The following is a 25,816-nucleotide window of genomic DNA, read 5'->3' as shown; positions in this document are numbered from 1 at the left end:
TTCTGATTCCCTCTGGCCAACTGGCAAAAAAGAAGCCACAGCCTGGCTCTCTGCCAGTCTCCCAGCCAAGGCCTAGTTTCTAGCCTGGCTCCTTCACAGGGCAGGAAGGCGCAAGAGCTGAGAAGCAGGAGCAGAGGAGACAGCGGACCTCACCAGCTGGCTCAGTTTTCCTCAGCACAGGGCCTGTTTGGCCGTAACCGTTCCTCAGCCCGGGGTCGCCCAGGCTCGGGCAGCCCCGGCTTTGCAGACAGTTCAGACCTTTCGAGGGAGTTGTGCAGTCGCCTGTAGACACTGAGTGTGCAGTCGTCACCTTCCTCCTGTGCCAACAGATGACAAAAGTCAGCTGCAGAGAACAATACAGTGAATAATAAGACACCGTCACTCCCCACCCCAATGGCCCTCTCTAACAGGGAGATGTGGTGCAGACCGACCACAGCAGAACTGCAAAGGACTGGCCAGTATCAAAGTTCCACCTACGAACTCCAAGCTGCTGAGAGCTCCTAGGGTAGACTGGGAGGCTCACAGCTGAACAGGAGCCCTAAAAAGGGACAGGACCAGGAACAGGGCCACTGGAGTGGGACCTCCAAGTAGGGGCCAGCATTACTGGAGTGTTGCACGTGCAGGCTGCAGGCCTCTCAGGGTCAGAGCCATTTGCTCGCTGGAGAGGCAGGGAAGTATGAAAAGGAAGCTGGACAGCTCTTATCCTACTTCCCACCTACAGACTACCAAAAAGCTCACATATACCTTTCCTACCATATCTCATCTCATATGTGCCCCTCACCCTATATTTCTCAGACATACACAGTTTTAGCTTCATCCAACTTTCTCTGCGCTCCTCTTCTACCAGAATTCTGCCTTTTTAATGTTCTTGTTGCTCCTCCCCAGCTAATGCAGATCAAAGAATGAGTGAGAAAGTCTGGTTGGCAAGGTAAAAAAGAGCATTGGATTTAGAGACAAGAATCTTGGATTCAAATCTTAGCTCTTCCAGTAATTCACCTGGGCGGCCTTGGTGAAGAGACCCTTTGTGTCGCTGACCCTCCATTTCTACATCTAAAAAATAGGGATAATATCCCCCCACACACACCAGGGCTGTTGGAGAGACTGAATAAGACAGCGGGTGGGGAAGTGCTTTAAAGTACCCTGTAAAGACTCAGGGCTTTTCAACTTAACACACAGTCACCACCTGCCTTTTAAAAGAAAGGAACAGGGACTTCCCTGGTAGTCCAGAGGTTAAGAATCCGCCTTCCAATGCAGGAGGCACAGGTTCGATCCCTGGTTGGGGAACTAAGATCCCACATGCCATGGGGCAACTAAGCCTGCATGCTCTAGAGCCCGCGCCTCAACTAGAGAGAAGCCCACACACCGCAACGAAAGATCCCGCGTGCCGCAACTAAGACCCGGCGCAGCCAAAAATAAATATTTAAACAAATAATAAAAGAAGGGAACAATCTCTAGGTCAAAAACATCTTTCTTCATCACAGGACTCACATCTAAAAGACACTCCTGGGGGCTTCCCCTTCATATGTTGTTCTGGCACTCTGACCCTCATATAAGGAGAGATTCTAGATCTGTCTATCCAGTAACAAGCCACACTGAACCAGCCCTGCCCTCAGACTGATGACATAATGGGCTACATAGGTGTCTGGGACAAAAAGTGATGCTCGGGCATAAAGCTTATCCAAGTAGGCCCAGTGTAAGCCCCAGCTCTCCTCAGCCCCTACATGCCAGCAGCTGGCAAAGACCTGCCTAAACTGAGGCAGCCAAAGAACTCATTTCCTTGGCTCCATCTCTGCTCTACAGAAAGCCACTGTGCTTCCTCCTTTAACCCGGAACCTCCCAACAGCTGCAGCTGATTCTTGTGCTTCTAGGTACTGCTCTGTGGGGCTATAAGGGGAGCTCCTCTGGCGACCCTGGCAAACCAAGAGAACAGAGGCCACATCTCTCTCCTTTTTTGTAGCCTTCATATGTGAAGGCAAAATGAAGGAGACAAATTGGGGAAAAGATTTTGGAAATGCATGCTGCTCTCTGCCAAATACCTTCTTCAAGGTACTTCATTCTTCTTTAAGGCCAAATCCACATTATTTTCAACAGTTCTCTGAACTACCCAGTTCTATTCAGTGTTTCTCAGCCCCAGTCTCCATAATCCTGAGTCACACAGGCCAGGGCAGAGGGGAACAAAAAAGAAAGTAAAGGAGAAAAGGGGAAAGTGGAAGGAGAACAGGAGAGAGGGAAAGAAGTGGGACTTACCATGCCTGCCAAGTGGTTCCAGGCTTCAGCCGTGACAGTATCTCCTACCCGATTCCGACGAGTGAGCACCTCTGACACGGTGAGGCTGCTTTGGGTCCTTCTGGAGGAGAGCTCGGGGGCATCCCCTGAGTTGCCTACCCTTCGAGTGCCCTGCTCAAAAAGGTATGAGCTGGGCTGTTCAAGGTCTGAATAGTCTGTGGAAGATCTCTGGATGTAGGTGTTGGTAGATTCCACATTTTTACCTATTCGAGTCGGGGGGTCTTCTAAAGAGTTCAAGTCTCGCCTACTCTTCCAGGTATTTCTCACAGTAACGTGTCTGGCATCTGACGAGCCCACTTCTAAGGGGCCACTATGGCTTTTCCACCTGATTGTCTCCGCTGTGGGTGCATGGCTATTCCTCTCCACAGGATCTGATGGCTTGATTATAATGCTGCTCCGAGAGACCACCGTTTCTGGCCTGTTCTTCGGGGCCCCATCTCCCATTCTTTCAGCTTCTGTGAACTGCAGGGTGATGTCATGTTTGTGAATGGAGAGCTCAAAGGGGGAGCTGACATGGTTACTAACCGACGTGAGCTCTGGTGGCCCAACCTGGATGTTGCTGGTGGATGTGTGCCTCTCCCGCAGGGCCTCGCCTAGAGCAGCTCTCGGGCTGCTGCTGTCAGAGGGGTAGATAGTTATACTGCTTGTCACTTTGTTTGGCCCTGGTTTGGAAGTAGACTTCTGTTTTTCCAGTGTGGCCTCGGTTCCAGATCCTCCCATGACTTTTTTCACATCCTTATCAATGATGACAGGTTTGATGATGGCTCTAGATCGCAAGGCCTCTCTGGGGCTAAAGGGCCGCTGGCTTTTTACCCCGGCACCATTGGCCTCTGGGAGCTCCACGGCATTGGTGGAGGCTCTGACAGGTTTCCCAGATTCATTTTCTGTTCCCACATCTTTATCATTCTCAAAGAGGGAGGTTCTAAGTCCCCCTCGGGATTTGGCCTTTTCTCTAGAGTTGGGCTGTTGCTTGGGCTCTGGAGTAATGGTTGTGTTTACCAATTTGGCAGTAACAAGAGACACCATGTCCATATCATCATCTGAGTCTGGCTTCTCTCTGCCACTGGATTTGATGACTCGACATCTCAGGGCCTCATGCTGACTACTGTCTTCCATCACAACTGCTATGGGTTGATCAACTCCTTCTTTATTGGGGGTTGAAAAGCCCTGAAGGATGTTCTCTTGGCTTCTGGAGCTATAAGGATACTTTGATAAAGGTGGAGCCTTGGAATTTGGGAAACTGGTATCAGCCTCTGGGCCGTTGGCAGCCTTTTTCCCCTTAGAAAGCCCTTCTGAGGAAGATCTTCTAGATGTTGCCAGAGCGCCCACGGCCTTAGAACTGCCAGAGTCTGCAGCCTGAGTTATTTGACTTCCATTGCCAGGCACCTGCCCCCTCTTGCCAAAGAGGGCCTCGGTGGAGGTGTCAGAAGCCTTGTCACCTCTCCCTGATATGTCATTGGGAACAGATCCATGGGTGGTATCACTAAACGTTCGGGTCGTCTTCTCTACTTTCCCCTTCAGCCCACTCTCAGTACCTGGCTTGGGAGTGCCCTTCCAAACTTTATTGTGCTCCTGGGCAGCTGGCGGGTAGCGGCTAAGCACTGACGGCTGTTCCCTGGACTTCTTCCCTTCACTCTGAGAGGAGCCAGATGCGAATCGATCTTCAGTTCTCTTTGTCTCCTGAGTCCCACTGTCTGCACCTGCCCCTGTGTTGGAAGCTTTGGCTGCCCTCCTGTTGGTAAAGCTGGGAGAGGAAACCTGCCTGTTGCTCAGAGGATAGTTTTCATTGTTGAGAACAAATTCCCTGTTTCGGTGCCTTTCCCGCTTATGCTGAGGGGACAGTTCCCGGGGTGTCTGCTTGGACACAGGTGCCTCATTCCCATGCCCTCTAAACTTAGTCCTCTCGTGCCTGCCTTTGCTGGACAGGAAAGCATCTTCCCCTTCTACCTCCCCGTTCTCTAATTCTTTCTGTTTCTTGACTTGTAGCTTTATCTCCTCCAGCTGGCTGGCTAGGAGTTTGTTTTTATTTTGTTCACTTAAGTAGTTATCCTGAAGGTCATTATTTTTGGCCCTCATTTTCTTAAGCTCTTCCTCCAGAGATTCAAAATGTTTGATTTGTGTCTTAAGTTTCTCAATCTCTTGGTTAAGGTCTTTTACTTTGTTGTCTTCCTGATTTCGGTTCTTTTCATTTTCTGATTTGTTTCTTGTTTCATTCTCTACCTGCTTTAGATAGTCCAGAGTTCCCTTCCTTCTTGATTCTTTGGACGGCAGTGTGGAAGAGATACCATCCTCAATTCGTAGGTCATTCCTTTCCAGAAGGTTAGAAGCATTCCTTGTATAATCTCGGTTCATTTTTTTGTTCTGCTCCAATTTTTGAGTGAGCTCTTTTATCAGTTTCTCGTTTTCTTTCTCCTTTTCATTCAAGTATTTTCTCTCACTTACAAAGGTCAGAGTTAATGATTTCAGCTTTTCTAGCTCTGACACTAAACTCTGCTCAGTTTTATCCAGCCGGTCCTCAGAAGATTCTAGTTCTTTCACTTTGACCCTGAGCATTTCCAGCTCAGAGGAGATTTTCTTTGTCAGGTTTCTCTCCTCATTCAGGCTCAGACACAGTTGGGTACAGTCATTCTTACTCCTGCTAAAGGCCTCCTCTAGCTTCTCCAGTTCAGCCATTCGTTTCTGAAGCCGCTCAATCTCAGATTTTAGCTCCCGGGTGAGGTTTTCCTCCTCCTCAAGTTTCTCCTTCATCTGCTGACAGAGATCCTCTGCTCTCTTAATTTCCTCATCTTTGCCTTCGATTCTCAGCACTCGCTGACGCAGCACTTCAATCTCAGCCAACATGCTGGAGTTGCTGCCTTCCGCCTGAATCACCTTGTCCTGGAGATCCAGGAGCTCATCCTCTGCTTTCTGGAGGTTTTTTGTGGCTTCCTCCAACTCATCAAGACGGCGGCTTAGACTCTGTAACTTAAACCGCAGGTGGCGGCTGGAAGCAGTATCCTTGTAGCTTGTAAATTCAGCCATGTCTACTGCCAGCCAATGTGGGCTCCTAGAGGCACCCAATTCCACTCGAGGGGATGAGAAACGGTTACCTTTCTCTTGGCATCCACAACCTTCTTTGGCAGCTCGAGACCATTATCAGTCTACAGAAGAAAAGCAGAAAGCATGTCAGGCAGCAAATCTAAAAGCTCTACTTCAACTCCCAGTTGTAAAGAGTTCCCATATGTAATTCTTGTGCCTAGAACATGGCAGGTGTTGAAATTTGTTTGACTGAATTTGACTAAACCTGCAAGAAAACACTGGTTCTTTATGGCTGATGCCTAGTTTCGCCCTAATGAAGAATGCCACCAATGGCAGCATGGCAAAAAGACACAGAAAAATGCCTCATTTACACGACCAACTGTTCGATATTCAGGAAGCAAAGTCCAACCCAAGAAGGATAAAAATAAAATCTGCACCTAGAAGCATCATAAGGATACAGCAGAATACCACAAGATATTTTAAAAGCAGTAAGGGGTGGGGGGAGCAAATAGTCTATGAAGAAATAACAACTGAACTGGATTCTCAGCAGAAACTTTTAAGTGGACATCAAGAAGATAAAAGACATGATAACAACAAAAAAAAAGACATGATAACATCTTTAAAAGTTCTAAGAGAAAATAACTAACCTAGAAGTAAATCTCCTAGAAGTAAATACCAAGAGAAACTATGAAAGAGAGATATAATTAGTCAGAAACACTTTAAGAACAAATAAAAGGAAAATAAAAATTTAAGTGTTTATCACTGAAAAAACTATTGATAGATGTACTTCAGAATACAGAAACTGATCATTTAAAGAAGGTATTAGATGCAAGAAGGAAAAGAAATTAACCCACACAAGCACTGATTGATTCAGTTAAACAATAAAAATCAATTAGGGATTGGTTTTATCCTGCTCCTTCTCCCCAAAGTGGAACTGAAACACTAAACAATAATAACATGTAAATCATAAAGAGAGAAATCAGAATTCAAGTGTTCTTAGAATGTTATATTCTTTGCGAAGAGGACAGTGTTATTATAACTAACTTTAGACCTTGTTAAGAATAGATATTAATCATATATCTGATAAGGCATTAATAAGCAGAATATATAAAGAACTTCTACAACTTAACAGCGAAAAAGAACCTGATTTAAAAATGGGAAAAGGACTTGAATAGACATTTCTCCAAAGATGATATCCAAGGACAACTACTATCAAAAAACAAAAAGTGTACAGATGTGGAGAACTGGAACCTTTGTACACTGTTGGTGGGAAAATGCTATAGCTACTATGGAAAAACATGATGGTGGTTCCTCAAAAAATTAAAAACTAATTATCATATGATCCAGCAATTCCACTTCTGGATATATATCCAAAAAATGAAAGAATGATCTCAGAGGGATGTTTGCACACCTGTTTTTTTAAATTTTTCTTTTGGCCACACCGTGCAGCTTGCGGGATCTTACTTCCCCAACCAGGGATCAAACCCAGGCCCCTTGCAGTGGAAGCGCAGAGTCCTAACCACTGGACTGCCAGGGAAGTCCCCATACCTATGTTCATAGCAGCATTTTCACAAGAGCCAGAAGGTGGAAGCAACCTAAATGTCCATCAGTGGATGAATGGATACACAAAATGTGGTTTACACATACAATGAAATGTTATTCAATCTTAAAAAGGAAGGAAATTCTGACGCTTCAACATGGATGCACCTTGAGGACGTTATACTAAGTGAAATAATCCAGTCACAAAAGACAAATACTATTTGATTTCACTTATATGAGGTACCTGGAATAGTCAAATTCATAGAAACAAAGTAAAATGGTGATGGCCAGAGGCTGAGGGAAAGAGGAAATAGGGACTTGTTGTTCAATGGGTATAGAACCATTTTTATCTTTCAGTTCTGCAAGATAAAAAATGTTCCAGAGATTGGTGGGACAACAGTGTGTATATATACTTAACACTACTAAAAAAGTGTACATTTAAAAATGGTTAAGATGATACATTTTATGTTATGCATTTTTTGCCAAAATAAAAAATAATTTTTAAAAACGTTAAGGCACAAAAGAAGTAAAATACATAGAGATGGTAGGGTATACTTTCAGTTTCTGGTCCAGCATGTAAGGAGCTTCTAAAGTCATCACTTCTTCTTAACAAGTAAAAAGCTGAACAAACAAAATCAACAACTCTTCTTAGATCCATCAGAGAACTGAGGTTACAGAGAAAACTGCTTCCCCCAAAGTTAAACAGACGAGTGGATACAGAGAACACAATTTACCAGAGCAGAAATGCAGGAGTAGAAACCTCCACAGGAACTAATACCAGGGTAGGAAAACCTAAACTGCAACTGACAAACTTCTCGAGGCTCAGGGTGGACAACTTTGGGAGTCAAAAACAACAGAGGGTGTCTCAGTCTTAGGTGGGGGATGCACCACATTTTGTGAGCTTTACCTCCAGGAGCTGTACCAGGTTCCCACAGTGAAGATGGGAAAAAATCCCCTCATGCTTCCAGCTGGAGGAGGGTAAATTAACCATTTTGAAACCAGGGTCTAACCTATTAGAGTCTTATCCGAGCCTAACTAACCTGGGGGAAGGAAAATACCCAACTCTAGCTACCTCTAACTTTCTACATGGTGGAAGGAATATGCCCAACTCCAGCCATCCTGTACCACCTAGGGGATGGGGTAGGGAGAGGGGTGGCACGTAGGACCTGACATTGAGAAGCACTTGTGAAATTCATAGCCCAGGGGCCCAGGCTTACTAAAAAACTAAGACCTGATCATGGGACAACAGGATACTTCCCCTTCCCCAACACTATACCACAACATCACTAAAGGCCTACTTGCCTAAGTTATTTTTACCCAGGACATCATGTCCAGCTTTCAACAAAAAATTACAAGGCATACTAAAAGACAAAAACACAGTTTAAAGAAACAGAGCAAGCATCAGAACCAGACTCAGATATGGAAGAGCTGTTAGAATTCAGACAGAAATTCAAAACGACTATGATTAATATGCTAAAGACTCTAATGGAAAAATTAGACAACATGCAAGGTCATATGGGTAATGTAAGAAAAGAAATAGAAATTACAGAAAAGAATCAAAAAGAAACGTTAGAGATCAAAAACACCAACAGAAATGAAAAATGCCTTTGTCTCATTAGTAAACTAGACACAGCTGGTAAAGAATCTCAGCGCTTGAGGATATGTCAGTAGAAACTTCTAAACCTGAAAAGCCAAGAGAAAGAATGACTGCAAAAACATGGAACAGAATATCCAAGAAGTGTGGGATAACTACAAGAAGTGTGGGATAACTACCAGAAGTGTAACACATATGTAACGGGAATACCAGAAGAAGAAAGGAAGAGAAGAAAAATTTGAAGCAATAATGACAGAATTTCCCCAAATTAATGTCAGCACCAAACCACAGATTCAGGAAGCTCAGAACACCAAGCAGGATAAATGCTAAAAACAAAAACACCAAGGCATATCATATTCACACTACAGAAAATCAAAGATAAAGGAAAAATCCTGAAAGAACCCAGAGGAATAAACACCTTACCTACAGAGGAACAAAGATAAGAATTAACATCTGACTTCTCAGAAATCATGCAAGTGACAAGACAGTAGAGTGAAATATTTTAAATATTGAGAGAAAAACACCACCAATGTAGACTGCTGTACCCTACAAAATTATCCTTCAAAAGTGAAGGAGAGGGACTTCCCTGGTGGTCCAGTGGTAAAGAATCCACCTTCCAATGCAGGAGATGCGGGTTTGATCCCTGGTTGGGAACTAAGATCCCACATGCCACAGGGCAACTAAGCCCACGCGCCACAACTACTGAGCCCGTGTGCCTCAACTAGAGGGCCTACGTGCTGCAAACTACAGAGCCCATGCACTCTGGAGCTCACATGCCACAACTGCAGAGCCCATGCGCTCTGGAGCCTGTGTACCACAACTAGAAAGAGAAAACCCATGCAGCACAACTAGAGAGAACCCATGCACCACAACAAAAGATGCCGCAACTAAGACCCAACACAGCCAAAAATAAAAAATAAATTAAAAAAAAAGTCAATTCCTAAAGTGAAGAAGTAAAGACTTTCTAGTACAAATAAAATTTGAGGGGACCTGTTGCCAGTTGACCCACCTTACAAAAAATGTTAAAAGAAGTTCTTCAGTAAGAAGGAAAATGATATAGGTCAAAAACTCAGAACACATTAAAAAAAAATGGACGAGCATTAGAGAAGGAATAAGTCCAAGTAAAATAAAATTTTTAATTGTTCCTATTCTTAATTTATCTAACAGATAATTTTTCAAAATAATAATAGCAATAATGCCACAACTACTGAAGCCCACATGCCTACAGCCCATGCTCCGCAATAAGAGAAGCCATCACAGTGAGAAGCCTGCGCACCACGGTGAAGAGTAGCCCCCACTCACACGACTAGAGAAAGCCCAGGTGCAGCAATGAAGACCCAATGCAGCCAAAAATAAATAAATTATTTTTTTAAAAAACCCACTTTAAATTTTAATAAAGACATATATAGATTAAAAGTAAAAGGATCAAGAAAGATATACCATCTAACACTAATCAAAAGAAAGCTGGAGTAGCTACATTAATTTCAGATAGCAGATTTTAGAACAAGGAATGTTATCAAGGGGAAAGGGGGATATAACATAATGATAAAGGGGTCAGTTCTCCAAGAAGACAATAGTCCTTAATGTGTATGTGCATCAAAATATGTGAGGCAAAAACTGATTGAACTGCAAGGAGAAACAGATAAATCAATTACTATGGTTGGAGAGTTCAACACCTCTCTATGATAAATGGACAGATCCAGCAGGCAGAAAATCAGTAAGGACATAGCTGAACTCAGCAACACCATCAATCAACTGGATATAATGGACATCTATAGACTATTTCATCCAACAACAAAATAAACATTCTTCTCAAGTTCACATGGAACATTCACCAAGACAGACTACATTCTGGGTCATAAAACACACCCAAACAAGTTTCAAAGAAACTATACAATGTCTACTCCCAGACCACAATGGAATGGAACTAGAAATCAGTACCAGAAAGATAGCTGGAATTCCAAAATATGTGGAGATTAAACAACACACTTCTTTGACATGGGTCAAAGAAGAAATCTCAAGAGAAATGTTTTAAGTATTTTGAACCAAATGAAAACGAAATACAACTTTATCGAAAGTCGTGGGGTGTAGCAAACGCAATGCTTAGAGGCAAATTTATAGCACTGAATGAATATATTAGTAAAGAATGAAGATCTACAATCAATAAACTCCTATCTTAGGGAACTAGAAAAAAGAAGAGCAAATTAAAACCAGAGTAAGCTGAAGAAAAGAAATAATAAAAATTAGAGTAGAAATCAATAAAACTGAAAACAGAAAATCAATAGAGAAAAAAAATCAATGAAACCAAAAGCTGGTTCTTTGAAAATAACAATAAAATCAATCAGCCTCTTGCCAGGCTAAGAAAAAAAAAGAGAAAACACAAATTACTAATAACCCAATGCAGGGGGCCCAGGTTTGATCCCTGGTCAGGGAACTAGATCCCACATGCATGCCGCAACTAAGAGTTCGCATGCCACAACTAAGGAGCCCACCTGCCGCAACTAAGGAGCCCACCTGCCACAGCTAAGACCTGGCACAACCAAATAAATAAATATTTTTTTAAAAAAAGAAATGAAAGAGGGACATCACTACAGATCCCATGGACCCTAAAAGGATAATAAAGGAATATTATGCATAACTCTATGCACACAAACTTGATAGCTTAGATGAAATCAATTTCTTGAAAGACACAATCTACCAAAACTCACACAAGAAGAAAAACACAATAGACCTGTATCTATTAAATAAATTGAATCAATATTTAATAACCTTGCAAAACAGAAAGCACCAGGCCCATCATTTCACTGATGAAATTATACCAAGAAATTATACCAAGTATCTACAACCTCTTCCAAAAAGAGAAGCAAAGGGAATACTTCCTAACTTGTCCTTTGATGCCAGCATTACATTAACAACAAAAGCAAAGACATTACAAGAAAACTACAGCCCAATATCTCTCATGAACACAGATATAAAAATCCTTAATGAAATATTAGTAAATGAAATCCAACACTGTATAAAAATAATTATACACCGCAACTAAGCGTGATTTGTCCCAGGTATGCAGGGCTGGTTCAGTATTCAAAAATCAATAAATGAAATCCACCACACTGACAGGTTAAAGAAGAAAAATCACATGATCATGATCATATTAATAGATGCAAAAAAGCACTTGACAAAATTCAATACCCATTCATAATAAAAACTCTCAGCCAAGTAGGAACAGAGGGGAACTTCCTCACATCTACAAAAAACCCTACAGATAACATCATACCTAATTGTGGGAAGTCCAAAGCTTTCTCGCTAAGATCAAGAACGAGGCAAGGATGTCCCCTCCTATCACAGCTTCTCAAAATTTACTGAAGTCCTAGCTAACACAGTAAGACAGGAAAAGAGAAGAAAAGGTATACTGATTGGGAAAGAAGAAATAAAACTGTCTTTGTTCACAGATGATATGACTGTCTTATGTAGAAAATCTAAATGAATCAACAAAAAAACTGGAACTAATAAGCAATTATAACTATAGCAAGGTTGCAGGATATAAGGTTAACATACAAAAGTCAATCAATTTCCTGTATATACCAGCAATGAACACGTGGAATTCAAAATTGAAAACACAATACCCCTTGTATTAGCACCTCCTAAAATGAAATACACAGGTATAAATCGCACAATATGTACAAGATCTATATGAAGAAAACCACAAAACTCTGATGAAGAACTAAATAAATAAAAAGATATTCCATGTTCGTGGATTCTAACACTCAATATTATCCAAACTCAGTTCTTCCCAATTTGACCTCTAGATTCAATGCAATCTCAATCAAAATCCCAGCAAGTTATTTTGTGGATATAGCCAAATGGATTCTAAAATTTGCATGGAGAGGCAAAAGACCCAGTACAGCCAATGCCATATTGAAGGAGAACAACAGAGTTGGAGAACTGATGCTACCCAACTTCAAGACTCACTATAAAAGCTGCAATATTCAAGACTGTGTGATACTGGTGAGAGAAAAGACAAATAGATTAATGGAACAGAACAGAGAGCCCAGAAATAGACCCACAGAAATATGGTCACCTGATCTTTGACAAAGAAGCAAGGGCAATACAACAGAAAGACAGTCTTTTCAACAAATGGTGCTAGAACAAATTGGACATTCACGTGCAAAACTATCAATATCGACACAGACCTTACATCCTTCACAAACACTAACTTGAAATGGGTCACAGCCCTAAATGTCATAGATAAAACTATAAAACACCTAGAAGATATCATAAGGAGAATACCTAGTGACCCTGGGTTTGGCTGTGACTTCTTAGATACAACACCAAAGGTACAATTCATGAAAGGAGTAATCGATAAAATGAATTTCATTAAAATTAAAAACTGCTCTGCAAAAGACAATGTCAAGAGAATGAGAAGACAAGCCACAGACTGAAGGAAAAAAAACTTGCAAAGGACACATCTGATAACAATAAGAAAATCTGATTTTAAAATGGGCCAAATACCTTAACAGACACTTCACTAAAGAAGACCTACAGGTGGCAAATAAGCTTATGAAAAGATGCTCCAACATCACCTGTCATCAGGGAAATGCAAATTTAAAGTTACCACTACACCAAATGCTAGTAAGGATGTGAACCACAGGAACTCTCCTTGCTAGTGAAGATGCAAAATGGTACAGCCACTTTTAGAAGACAGTTTGGTGGTTTCTTAAAAAACTAAACATACTCAGGCATATGATGTAGCAATAGCAGCACAGGTAAGATGCAAAATATTATATACAGAATGGATAAACAACAAGGTCCGACTGTATAGCACAGGGAACTATATTCAATATCCTGTAATAAACCATATATATACGTAACTGAATCACTTTGCTGTACATCAGAAACTAACACAACATTGTAAATCAGCTATACTTCAATAAGACAAATTTTTAAAAATAATTATTACAAAAACAACCAAAAAAGCACAGACAGTTCATCTATAGGAGGCAGGAAGGCAGAGTATATGGGTACAAGTGTTAGTGGGTAGGTAGGAAGGAAGGTGTGGTGGTAGTAGTCTAATAAAGTTCTCTTCTGACTGTTTTTGCTTTTTCACTGAAGTAGAAAGCAAGATCATCATCTTAAAATGATGACAAGGGCAGGGGGTAGAGTAGTACAGGTTTCAGAAATGGTCATCTAGGTGAATGGAAAATAGAATGATTGCCAGGCAACATTAAGGGACCACTTGAAATTCATGGTTATGATTTAAAGTGAAACCAATCAGCAAGGTTGTATTTTTATATTCAGTCTTGTTCTGCTGACCAGGTGAAGGCACAGAGAGAGAGAATTGGACTGAAAACAGGGTTGGAAGTTTGCAAATGTAACAAAGCAAGAAAAGAGTGAGGAAATTATAGGTGTGCACAAGGGAGCTTCAGTAAAGAGAAACACGAACATCAAGAACATGTGAAGAACAGTGAAAATGTAATAGGACCAATGAATTGAAGGTACCAATGAGGATTGAAGGATTGTTGGAGTCAGGGTACTAGGAGGAATGAGCTTGAAAGATAGGAGACGGTAATCAGAGAGGGATATCAGGGAATTGAAATTATCAAGGAGTTGCAGTAATTGATAATGTCAAGAACTAAGGTATGAATAGGCAGAGCACAGAGGATTTTCAGGGCAGTAAAACTACTCTGTATGATACTATAATTGTGGATACATGTCATTATACATTTGTCCAAACTCACAGGATGTACAACACCAAGAGTGAACCCGAATGCAAACTATGGACTTTGGGTGAACATGATGTGTGTGGAGGTTCATCAACTGTAACAAATGTACATGGGAGATGTTGATAATGGGGGGGAACCTGAGGAGGGAAGCGGACAGGGGGTATATGGGATATTGCTGTACCTTCCCCTCAATTCTGCTGTGAATCGAAAACTGCTCCAAAAAAGTAGTCTTAACTTTTTGTAAGTTAAAAAACTAAAGTATGATTCTGGGAATGCCAGCTACAGAGAGGGGTGAGATCACTGGAAGAGAGAAATACTGAGAGGCAAAGATGTTGCAAGGATTCCTGAATTGTACATTGAAAGCCCACAAATTAACAGGACTAGTGCTGCAAATTGTGACATTAAACAAGAAACTATAGTCATCGAGAAATGAGAGGCAGTGACCCTGGGGTTCAATATGACAGCAACAATAAGGGCACTGGGTGATGCAGTCTGATATTAGATTTAAACCTAGGAGAAAGGATGGAGGGAACAAGGTCTGAGCCATAAGAGAAAAACAGCCTCCATTTGAGAGAAAAATGGACTCAACAATGACCCCATGAGAAAGCTCAGGGCAAAAGAGAAACGACCTTAAGCAGGATTTGAGGAGATGCTAAATGCCACTTCTCTCAAACCCCAAGATCTCCTCCATCAACTGCACTTAAAGCCTAGAGCCACCAGGTGGAGTCCATGCTCAGCTTTCAAAAAACACCAAGGCCTCCGGGGCGTTGGAAATTACAGGGCCTGCCTCCCTCCCAGCCTCTCCATCGCCCAGCTCCCTGACTATTCTTCCCTCTCCACCACTTGGCTTCCCTGGGTATTGTCTTTCTCTGTCTCTTCTCACCTGTGCCTCCTTTGGTCTCCCCTTCTCCTCCTTTTTCCAGCTTACAAGCTTCCTCATTCCCAAAAATGGAGAGGAAAAAAAAACCCTACATCTATATATTTTTTATAAGAAAGAAACCATTTCCCTTATTCCCATCTACTTTTCCTACATACAAAAAAAACCTTGTTTTTGGCCTTTTGCCTAGTGGTACAGTAAAAAAAAAAAATTCTTAACTACCAATTTTTTTTTTCTTGCAGTACGCGGGCCTCTCACTGTTGTGGCCTCTCCGGACGCGCAGGCTCAGCGGCCATGGCTCACGGGCCCAGCCGCTCCGCGGCATGTGGGATCTTCCCGGACCGGGGCACGAACCCGTGTCCCCTGCATCGGCAGGCAGACTCTCAACCACTGCGCCACCAGGGAAGCCCCTTAACTACCAATTTTATACACAGGGTGGAGGGGATGGGGGACTGAACTAAAAGTAGGAGCCATAAACCACTTTTAAATGAGTAGATACAAAAGATCTGTAGTGGCATAGCAGTTATTGGAGGACAAATGATGCTTCTATAATACAAAGAGCTTTAAAACAGCTTATCCTCATAAGTATGCTAGACAGTCATTAAATTGTATACTTTAAAGAGAGGAACTTTATGATACATAAATTATATCTTAAGTTGTTTAAAAAAAAAAAACAGCTTACCCCAAACAGACATTCTCCTCAACAAGTCTTATTTATACTACATAAACAAATCTCTTTCTTAGAGAGGAAAATGTTAAACTTAAGTACAGCCCCATCTATAAATGATATTTCTGAATTAGCAGAGTCCAGGAATTACACTGCTTTTTTATTCATTTGGCTTTTAGTGCCAATTTTATATGTTCTGTTCAAGACTCTGATGTGAATCAACCAGGGTAGCACAAGGAATGAAAAAGCGAAACTCACTGAATATACAGCAAATACTTACTGAAATATATAGAGAAAAGAGTTATCACACGCCACTGCTCAAAATCCTTTAAAGGGCCTTATTGTTCAGGACAAAGCCTACACTCCCCACACGGCATGTGAAGTCCTAACGACCCGCCCTGCCTACCCCTTCAGCCTCGTCTTCAAACTCCGCGTAGCTCTTCACTCTCGACATTCCACAAACCTTGCACTCTCTCTCACCTTCAGGCCTTCACTAGCTTGATACTTCCTTTTCAGTTTTTCAAATCCCACCTTAGGCAGTACCTCCTCCTGGAAGCTCCTGGAGCACCTCCTTCCTGAAACCCTAGGCTAGATCAGGGCGCCTCTTTCTTGCGCTTTAGTCTGCTGTATTGGTCCCATCACAGCACTTATCACAATGTATTCAAGTTTTATTTATTCATTTTATCTCTCCAACTTGTTTCTTTTTCACCACTGTATTCTCAGCACCCAGCAGGAAGCCTAGCACATAAGTTAATGCTTAAAATTCAATGAATGAATAGGGCTGAATGAGCCCCCTAATTATTAAATGGCTGGTCAGCCCTTTGGCACTAACCATTAACAGAAAATAATAAAAATGATGTCGAGGAGCTACTTACTCATGGATTACAAATGGAGAAAACAACTAACAATAACAGATACAGGCAGCACAGATATCAAGTCCCGTGGTAATGCTCTGAAAGGTCTCGTCCCAAGCCCCAAGCCACTTGCACAGTGCTTCTCCCGTTGGACAATGACCCATCTGGCTTTCAGGTCTATGCCATGGAAATATGACATAAATACCAGAAAACCACACCACTCATAGAGGTTCTAATTATTGGAGGAAGTGTTGAAGCAGAAAATATTTCTGGATCTTCTTCCACTCCTTAGAATGGGATTTCATAGCCAAAACACAGCTAAAAGATCATTTAGTCCACTGACTTTCAAACCAGACTGAGCAAACCCCTTCCAGAGTCACCTGGGAAAAGAGAGCAGGGGCGAAGGTCTGAGCAGGCTGAGTCAGGCTCCCTCTCTCACTCAGTCAACCAAAGCAACCGATTTCAGCTTCTTAACATATTGGTCTTCCCCCAATGACTCACGAAAGAGTTCTACCGCTTTTATTTAAAATAAAACTACCTGTTTGGCCCAATCCCTTTATTTTAAAAATGAAGGAACTGAGACTCAATATTTCTCCAACAACTTAGCCAAGGACTTTAGCAAGGACTTTAGTCTCCTGACTCTACCCAGGACTCTTCCCATTGTGTAAAAGCACTTCCCTACAAATTCTTGAGCATTTTTACAAAGTGAGGCATTCTGATTATACATAGACCAATAAAAACAGAAAGGTATAAAGGGAACAAATAAAGGACAACCCCAAATTGAGCATGACTATACTACAGACAATATAGTAAGGACTTACTATACATGCTTTCTCTAGGAATCCCAGATCTATCTACTTGAACAAATTACTTCTCTGAGGTTTTCTCATCCAAAGACAATATGTAATCCCCCGGCATGTAAAGCACTTAGCAGAATGCCTTGCACATAAGTCACAACAAACAGTAGCTATTACTATTATTCTACTCAGCCTTCACAATAACCTTATGGGATTGGTACCCTCAAACTTGCCCAAGGTCACACAGCTAGTAACGACAGCCAGATGGTGAACCCAAGTCTAGTTCCAAAGACCATATTCCTTTAAGAATGCTACCGTGTTTGGCCAAGTCATTTATCTTCTTCATGTCTCAGACCCTTCCTCTGAAAAAATAAAAGAATATCAACCCCACCTACCTCACAGCAAAAGTTAAAGTCAGCAAAATCTCTTTGAAAAGTCCTGTGCATACCTAAGGTAAGTTTCACTAGGCAGAATCCTCCTCAAAAGAGAGACTCACTAAAATCAGCCCTTCTACCCAGGGTAATAAATAAGGAAATGGATCAAAAATGAGGTGAGAGTTTCACTTATCTCTGACCTTTTGGCCCTAAGCACAGCCAGAGAAAGAAATGTTTGCTGCCTCCAGGACCATCCACAAAGGGAAGAGACAGATGCCTCTCTTTCCAGTCTTCCTGCACTCCCCATCAAGTATGTTTATCCAGGTAAAATGCATTTATTTAGTAGACATCTATGGAACATCTGTAATGCACCCAGCATTTTGCCAAGTGCTAGAGAGAGATCATTAAGACCCAACCCTTGACTTCAAGAATCAGAAAGCTAGAACCAATTATAAAATAAGAATAAAGAGGGGCTTCCCTGGTGGCGCAGTGGTTGAGAGTCCGCCTGCCGATGCAGGGGGACATGGGTTCGTGTCCTGGTCCGGGAAGATCCCACATGCCGCAGAGCGGCTGGGCCCGTGAGCCACGGCCGCTGAGCCTATGCGTCCGGAGCCTGTGCTCCGCAACAGGAGGGGCCACAACAGTGAGAGGCCCGCGTACCGCAAAAAATAAATAAATAAATAAAGAGGCCTCCCTAGCTTCCCTGGTGGCGCAGTGGTTAAGAATCTGCCTGCCAATGCAGGGGACATGAGTTCGAGCCCTGGTCCGGGAGGATCCCACATGCCGCGGAGGAAATAGGCCCATGCGCCGCGACTACTGAGCCTGCGCTCTAGGGCCCACAAGCCACAACTACTGAGCCCACATGCCACAACTACTGAAGCCCGTGCTCCTAGAGCCCATGCTCCACAACGAGAAGCCCCCACAATGAGAAGCCCATGCACCGCAACGAAGAGTAGCCCCCGCTCACTGCAACTAGAGAAAGCCCACGCGCAGCAACGAAGACCCAATGCAGCCAAAAATAAATAAATAAAAATAAATACATTTATTTTAAAAATAAGTATGTGCACCTGAAAAAAAACACATTAACTAACTATATTAGGTGATATTGCTAAAATCACTTATCATTTCTAGTAACTGTTGCAGATTCCTTTAGATTTTCTACACATATGGTATGTCTTCTGCAAATAATGACTATTTAGCCTTTTCCTTTCCAAATTGTGAGACATTTATTTTCCCCAAATACAATGTTGAAGTAAAATGATGAGAGTAGACATACTGCTTTGCTACTGACCTTGGGTGGGGGAAGGATTCAGTATTTCAATGTTACTTATAATGTTTACTAGAGGTTTTCCGGTAAATGTCATTCATCAGATTGAGGACGTACCTCTTCATTCCTAATTAGCTGATTTTTTTTTTCTTTTTAATCATGTAGGGTGTGGAATTTTATCCAATGGTTTTCTTTTGCATCAACTTAAATGATCATGTTGATTTTCTCCTTTATTCAATTAATATTGTGAATTAAAGTGATTTTTTGAAATGTTAAACCAACCTTGCATTCACAGGATAAACCAAACTTGATTATGTGTTATTATGTTTTTATATGTTGCTGGATTTATTTCCTAATATTTTTATTATATATGTTTTATAACAGCTTTATTGAGGTATAAGTGAGAAATAAAAATAATATATATATATTAAAAAAAGAGGCCTCCCTGACCATCTCACAAAACATAGCACCCACTCTGCTTCTTTTCACTTAGTACATTTCACCACCTGACATATGTGCACTAGAAGCTCAGAAGAAGTGATTAATTGCACCCAAGAGTGGGGTGTGGGAAGGAAATTGTTTATATTAAGCCTCAGAAATCATGGGAGAGTGAAGAAAGGGACGAGTAGTCCATTCTTTAATGCCAACTTCCTCCCCCCGCCCAACACACATACCAGTGTCTAACTCAGTTCCAACTCATACTAGAAAGATATATCACTGTCTCTCATTCAGACCTCCTTTCTGCCAAAGGTCTTGAACCCAGTTCCAAGTGGCCCTATCCAGCATTTTGGAGGCTGGTTCTTTTTCCTGTCCTAGTGGGCCAGGAAGGTCTGAAATAGTACAGAATCAAACTTGCCCTGCCCTTTCCCCCAACACAGCTGCCATGATTCACTTCCTGTTCCCAACAGTCATTTAAAGTAGGGGATCAGCAAACTTTTTCTGTAAAATTTGATAGTATCCATATAAGTATACAACTTAGTTTGATAGCAAATATTTTAGGCTTTGTAAGGCCTAAGGTCTCTGTCCCAACTACTCAACTCTGCCATTGTAGTGTGAAGCAGCCACACACAATACATAAGCAAATGACATGGCTGTGTTTCAACTAAACTTTATTTACAAAAATAGGCAGTGGAGGGCTTCCCTGGTGGCGCAGTGGTTGAGAGTCCGCCTGCCGATGCAGGGGATACCGGTTCGTGCCCCGGTCCAGGAAGATCCCACATGCCGCGGAGCGGCTGCGTCCATGACCCATGGCCGCTGAGCCTGCGCGTCCGGAGCCTCTGCTCCGCAACGGGAGAGGCCACAACAGTGAGAGGCCCGCGTACCGCAAAAAAAAAAAAAAAAAGGCAGTGGGCCTCTGGACCACAGTTTGCCAGTCCCTGATCTAAAGGAAAATGGGAAAACTATTTTAAAGCAGCTTCCTCCTGACAATTTCTAGTTACCTGTCTTAAAACCTTCAGCTGTCCACATCTCACCAGCACTTCTTGAGTGTTTCTATTTAATTTCTGGACTTAAAAAGATTTTTCCCAGAATCACAAATTCATGTATTTTAGATATGCAAACCTCAGGGCTGGGAGCCCAACTAGTATGTAGAGATTCTCCAGGTTGGAAAGGATTTAGAGATCATCTGATCCAACTTCCCACTCAATGAAGAAATTATCTAGCAAGTAGTCATTCAGCTCCTATTCAATGACAGGAAGGGTACTCATTTCCTCCCAAGGCAGCTCATTTCATCTTCAGACAGCTCTAAGGTAAGATATTCTACTTGTTCCTTCCTAGCACATTTTACCACTTAATTGCTTGAGAATTTATTTACCGTGTGACTCTTTTTACTAGACTGTAAGATCTATGAGATCAGACATGTTTTTTTGTATTTGCAGCTATTTTTTATTGCTGTCTCTCCAGCACTTTGAACAGTGGTACATAAAGGGTATAAAGTAATTGTTTACAGGGAGGAAGGAAGGGAGGGCAGGCAAACAAAACAATGCTGCATTTGGGGAACTTTAAGTAACTCAGCAGTACTGACACGACAGGCACAAGGGGAGGAGCAGAGCAGGTAACTGATATGGTTGAGTGCAACAGAGAAGCCCTTGAAATCTCACAGCAAGTGCAGAGGCTGAGGCGGTAATATTTGAGGACCAAGTTTAGAATTCCCCCTTTCTCCCTTTTCCTCTTCCTTCCAAGCCTCCCCTGCACCATTCTGACGGTGATCATCTGTCACTGCAGTTTTCTGAAGCCTTTTCAAACAGGCCCTCCCCCAACAAAAAGTGCACAGCCCTAAAACCTCTAGATAGAGTATCCCCCCTTACCCACGGGGGATATGTTTCAAGACCCCTGGTGGATGCCTGAAACCACACACAGTACAGAACCCTCTATGTATTATGTTTTTTCCTATACAGTTAACCCTTGAACAATGTGAGGGTTAGGGGCAACGACCTTCCGAGCACTCAAAATCCATGTATAACTTACACTTGGCCCTTCATAGAGGCAGTTCCTCCATACATGCAGTTCCTCTGTATCCTGAGTTCTGCATCCGTAGATTCAACCAACTGCAGATCGTGCGGTACTGTAGTACTTACTATAGAAAAAATCCGCATATAAATGGACCCGCACAGTTCAAACCCGCGTTGTTCAAGGGTCAACTGGACAAGAGGACGGAGCAAGATTTCATCACGCTACTCAGAAGAGCATGCAATTCAAAACTTATAAATTGTTTATATCTGAAATTTTTCGTTTACTATTTTTGGTTGATTGGTCCATCTTAAGCTTACATTATTTACCTTTTTTTTTTATTTCAACTTGAAAGTTGGTTTCAATCAATAGTTTCAATTGTCTAAGTATTTTCTACACCTTCCAGTTTATAAGCATTCACTCACTATTTATTAATCTAACAGGCATGTCTCTTCTGTATCTTCATCCAAATTGATTTTCAAATTGTTAAACAAAATATAACCAAGAACAGCCCTCCAGAATGCCACTAAAAACAACCCCTCTAGATAAACATCAATCCATTAATCAGTACTTGTATATCCTTTGCATGCAAGCCAGCCCCAAATTTTCTTTGTCTTAGGATCACATGAGAAAATGTTAAATACCTAATTTTAGCACTTAAGATATTACCTAAGATATTACCTAAATACCTAATTTTAGCACTTAAGATATTACCTTTGTAGCATATTCCTGACCCCCCAGCCTAGGAACCTTTTCAAAAACAAATTGCCCTAATATACATCAAAGTGCTATATATATAGTAATTACCCCTGGATGGTATGATTTTTTTCCTTTGTTTTCTAATATTTCAATAACAAACTTGTACTGGTTTTACAATTTAAGTAAAATCACAGCAAAACTTAAAGAAAAAAAAATTATCAGTTAGCTTGAGTTACTCTTAGTGATTTCTATGGTCATCCCTGTGTTCTTATCCTTCGCTCAATCAGGTTTAGAATTTTACCAGAGATCACTGTCAAGTTTCCAATGATACCCTCAAGCCCATGTGACCTAGAGGTTAACTCCAGATAAATCAAACATCTCTACAGAGAGAATTAGAATTTGACTCTGCCTTCAAAAAAAATATGTCCAGAAACCATTCCTTTCTGGCTACACAGCACTGCCACCCTAGTCTGAGCCACCACCATCCCTGCCCTAACAAAGGCGAAAGCTTCCTACCTGGTCTCCCTGCTTCCGCTGATGCCCACTTTACCCCACCTTCCACAGTCTTGTTCCCCAAGAGCAAACAGAGTATAAGCCTTTTAAAACGTAAGTCAAATCATGTCTCTCCTCCACTGTCCCCTCCCCAGTGGCTCCCATCTCACTCAGAATAAAATGCACTCCAGGGACTTCCCTGGTGGTCCAGTGGTTAAGAATCCGTCTTGCAATGCAGGGGATGCTGGTTCGATCCCTGGCCAGGGAATTAAGATCCCACATGTCGCGGGGCAACTAAGCCCACACACCACAACTACAGAGCCCATGAGCTCTGGAGCCAGCGTGCCACAACTAGAGAGAAGCCCATGCGCCACAACTGGAGAGAAGCCCACGCACTGCGACGAAGAGCCTGCGCACCGCAACAAAAGATCCTGTGTGCTGGAACTGAGACCCAATGCAGCAAACAAACAAACAAACAAACAAACAAATAAATATTTTTTAAATAAATAAAATCCACTCCAAAGGTCTTAACCCCGCTCTCAGGCCCTAGGTGATCTGAGTCCCATTACTTCTCTGCTTTCATCCCCTACTGCTCTTTCCCGACTAACTCCACTCCAGCACACTGGCGGCCCTGTCGGGACTTGGACAGAACAAGTCACACTGATACCTCAGGGCTTTTACATTTGCTGTTCCCTCTGCCTGGGATGCTTTTCTCCCAGGTATTTCCCTGGGTGTGTTCCTCACTTCTTTCAGATCTTGGCTTAAAATATCACCTCATCAGAGGCCTTCCCTGATGACTTTACATAAAGTAACAATCTCTCAGCTCCCCATCACTCCCTATTACCACCTTACCCTGCTGTTGGTTCTTCTGAGCAACTATCACCTACGGGTGTTGTTTATTTATCTACTTATTTATTTACATCTAGCTATTCATTTTTTAAAATATTTCTACCCATTAGAATACAATCCTTGAGAACAAGGATTTTTTTCCTGTTTTGTTTAAGGCTGGACACTTAGCTCCAAGAACTGTGCTAGCCACGTGGTAAGTGGTACCATCAGAACATAAGTCCCAGTATATAGCAAAACACTCTATGTATAAGAGGTATGTGTAATAAATTTTGTTGATGAAAATGATTACTGCCCCCTCCCAAATTCACCAAGTATATTGAAAAAACATTGGTGCTCCAATAAAGAGAGACTAAAGTACCCTCAGAAAGATCAATGAACAAATGAATACTGGCTGCCACCCCACCCAACCAAAAATGCATTTCATTATCTCCCCAGTTCCCTGGGGTAGGAAAAATCCTCCAGGGAAAGGAACAGAACAAGAAACCTGAACCAACGAACAGGGCAAGAATTTGCCTCAAAGTTTCCCACTCCCTCAAGAAGAGCCTGTCCCAAACTATGCCTGTTTCCAGGAGGGGTTCCCATGAGAGTGAGAGGTCTTGCTAAGATTCCTTTCCTATGTCCAATCACTCCTACGCCTAGAACCCATTTCCCAGACTCATTCTCTGGTTGCCCCATTGCTCTTCCTTCCCAGAGAACCTTGTTCTAACTATTAAACAGCTACTGCTGGTGACCAAGACCACTAGGTCCTCTGGCCACTCACTGCTCTAGTTTCTTCTATTTCATTAGTACTCTCCACTGCCTCAGTCAACAACACCAATAAGATACTGGCATACACAATCCGGAAAGGGCTAGGAAAAGGAACTAGCTGTCAGTCACTGCCTCAACCAAAAAGTAACTTTCACAAAAGAGAAGCATTATAGTGCAATGAAAATAACCCAGGTTTAAAATCTAGTCCTACCATCTACTACTTGTATGAACTTGGAGAAGTCATTTGACCTCTCTAAGCTCACTTCCTTGTGGTGAAAATAACAGCACTGACCTCATAGTGCTGGTGTAAATATTAAGGGAGATAATGTCTGTCGAACAGGACTATGCCTAGCATATAGTAAGTGTTCAGTAAATGGTAGCTAGGCCTATTTCTGAAGGTTGGCTGGGTGGACTGAATGAGAAAACATGTGAGGTACTTAACACAGTACTTGGTTCAGAATAGGTCATCAACAAATACTGACTTTCCTCCCTCTCTTGTAATGGTGGTAAAATTGTAGAGACTTCAGAAACCACCCAATCCTATCAGTGTGGCTCTACAACATTGTACAACATACTTACCATTTAGGTAATTTAGGCTTTCTGTCAATGCTTCTGGCTGCTCCCCTGATGCTTGTTGTCTTGGCAACAGTCACTCACTATCTTTTAATGGCAGTTGCCTCTTGACCTGGAGAGAATATAAACAGAAGGGAAAAGATAGGTAAAACATGAATTGCACCAAGACTGGGCTGACCCAAAGGCCTCTCCCAAAGACCTTCACATACACTGCAGTGTCAGAAAGAGATAAGGGAGAATCTGCGTGCAGATCCTGACTCTGAAGGAAGCTGGCTATCTCTCTCCTCAGGGGAGAGAGGGAGTTTGGCTCTAGGAGACTTCCCCTTTCCTACTGGATGATATGGTCCCAGGATAGACTACATTGTTGTTCCTAAAATTAACAGACCTATACATTCCCCAATAGTCTAAAAATTCGTATGACAGCTTACATTCAGGAAGGATCTCAGAAATCAACTAGTTAAATGCCCACATTTTAAGGAAGGAAACTAAAGCTTGGAAAGACTGAGTCACACAATTGCTTAGGGCTAAAGCTGGGATTCTACTAAAAATAAGATGTTCTGGAATATGCGTAAGGAAAAAAATAATAAAACCAAACATCTGTGAAGTATCCACCACACCCTGGGCAATATGTTTTATGTTTTACACCAGACAATAACACAATAATGTTACCCCCTTATAGATGAAGAATCTAAATTTCAACAAGTCAAGTGACTTGTCCAAGGTCTCACAGCTTGTGAGTAAGTGACAGGCAGGGTTTAAACCCAAGTCTGTCCAACTACAAAAAGCCAAGTCATCATGCTGACTCTCACTGGGGTGCCTTCTAGACTTGGTCCTCAAAACAGCCCTGAACTACTCAATATCAATTAGAACAAAAACAGAGCCTGTCTGCAAACTTTACCCCTGGTTTTGTAATAAACTTTCTCCAGGGGGGCTGAAAAGCCTCCTAACCCATTGAATCTTACCCCTAACATTGGAGAAGAGTAAATGAAGGTGGAAGATCTGGGTCAAACTTCTG

At 42.1% G+C, this 25,816-nt stretch overlaps 1 protein-coding gene across 1 annotated transcript; it reads right to left on the bottom strand.

The window, feature by feature from the left end:
- Positions 1 to 25,816, bottom strand: LUZP1 (leucine zipper protein 1). Its single transcript, XM_082833329.1, has 4 exons — positions 25,764 to 25,816; positions 24,808 to 24,913; positions 2,248 to 5,426; positions 1 to 317 (listed from the first exon to the last, which is right to left on the bottom strand). The coding sequence occupies exons 3-4, from the start codon at positions 5,305 to 5,307 to the stop codon at positions 162 to 164; spliced, it is 3,216 nt and encodes a 1,071-aa protein (XP_082689455.1). The 5' UTR covers positions 5,308 to 5,426; positions 24,808 to 24,913; positions 25,764 to 25,816; the 3' UTR covers positions 1 to 161.

This window comes from Leucopleurus acutus, assembly GCF_964270905.1.
Source record: "Leucopleurus acutus genome assembly, chromosome: 2".
Classification (NCBI taxonomy): Eukaryota; Metazoa; Chordata; class Mammalia; order Artiodactyla; family Delphinidae; genus Leucopleurus; species Leucopleurus acutus.
Note: the sequence above shows the minus strand (reverse complement) of the source record. Positions and strands in the feature narration are given on the sequence as shown.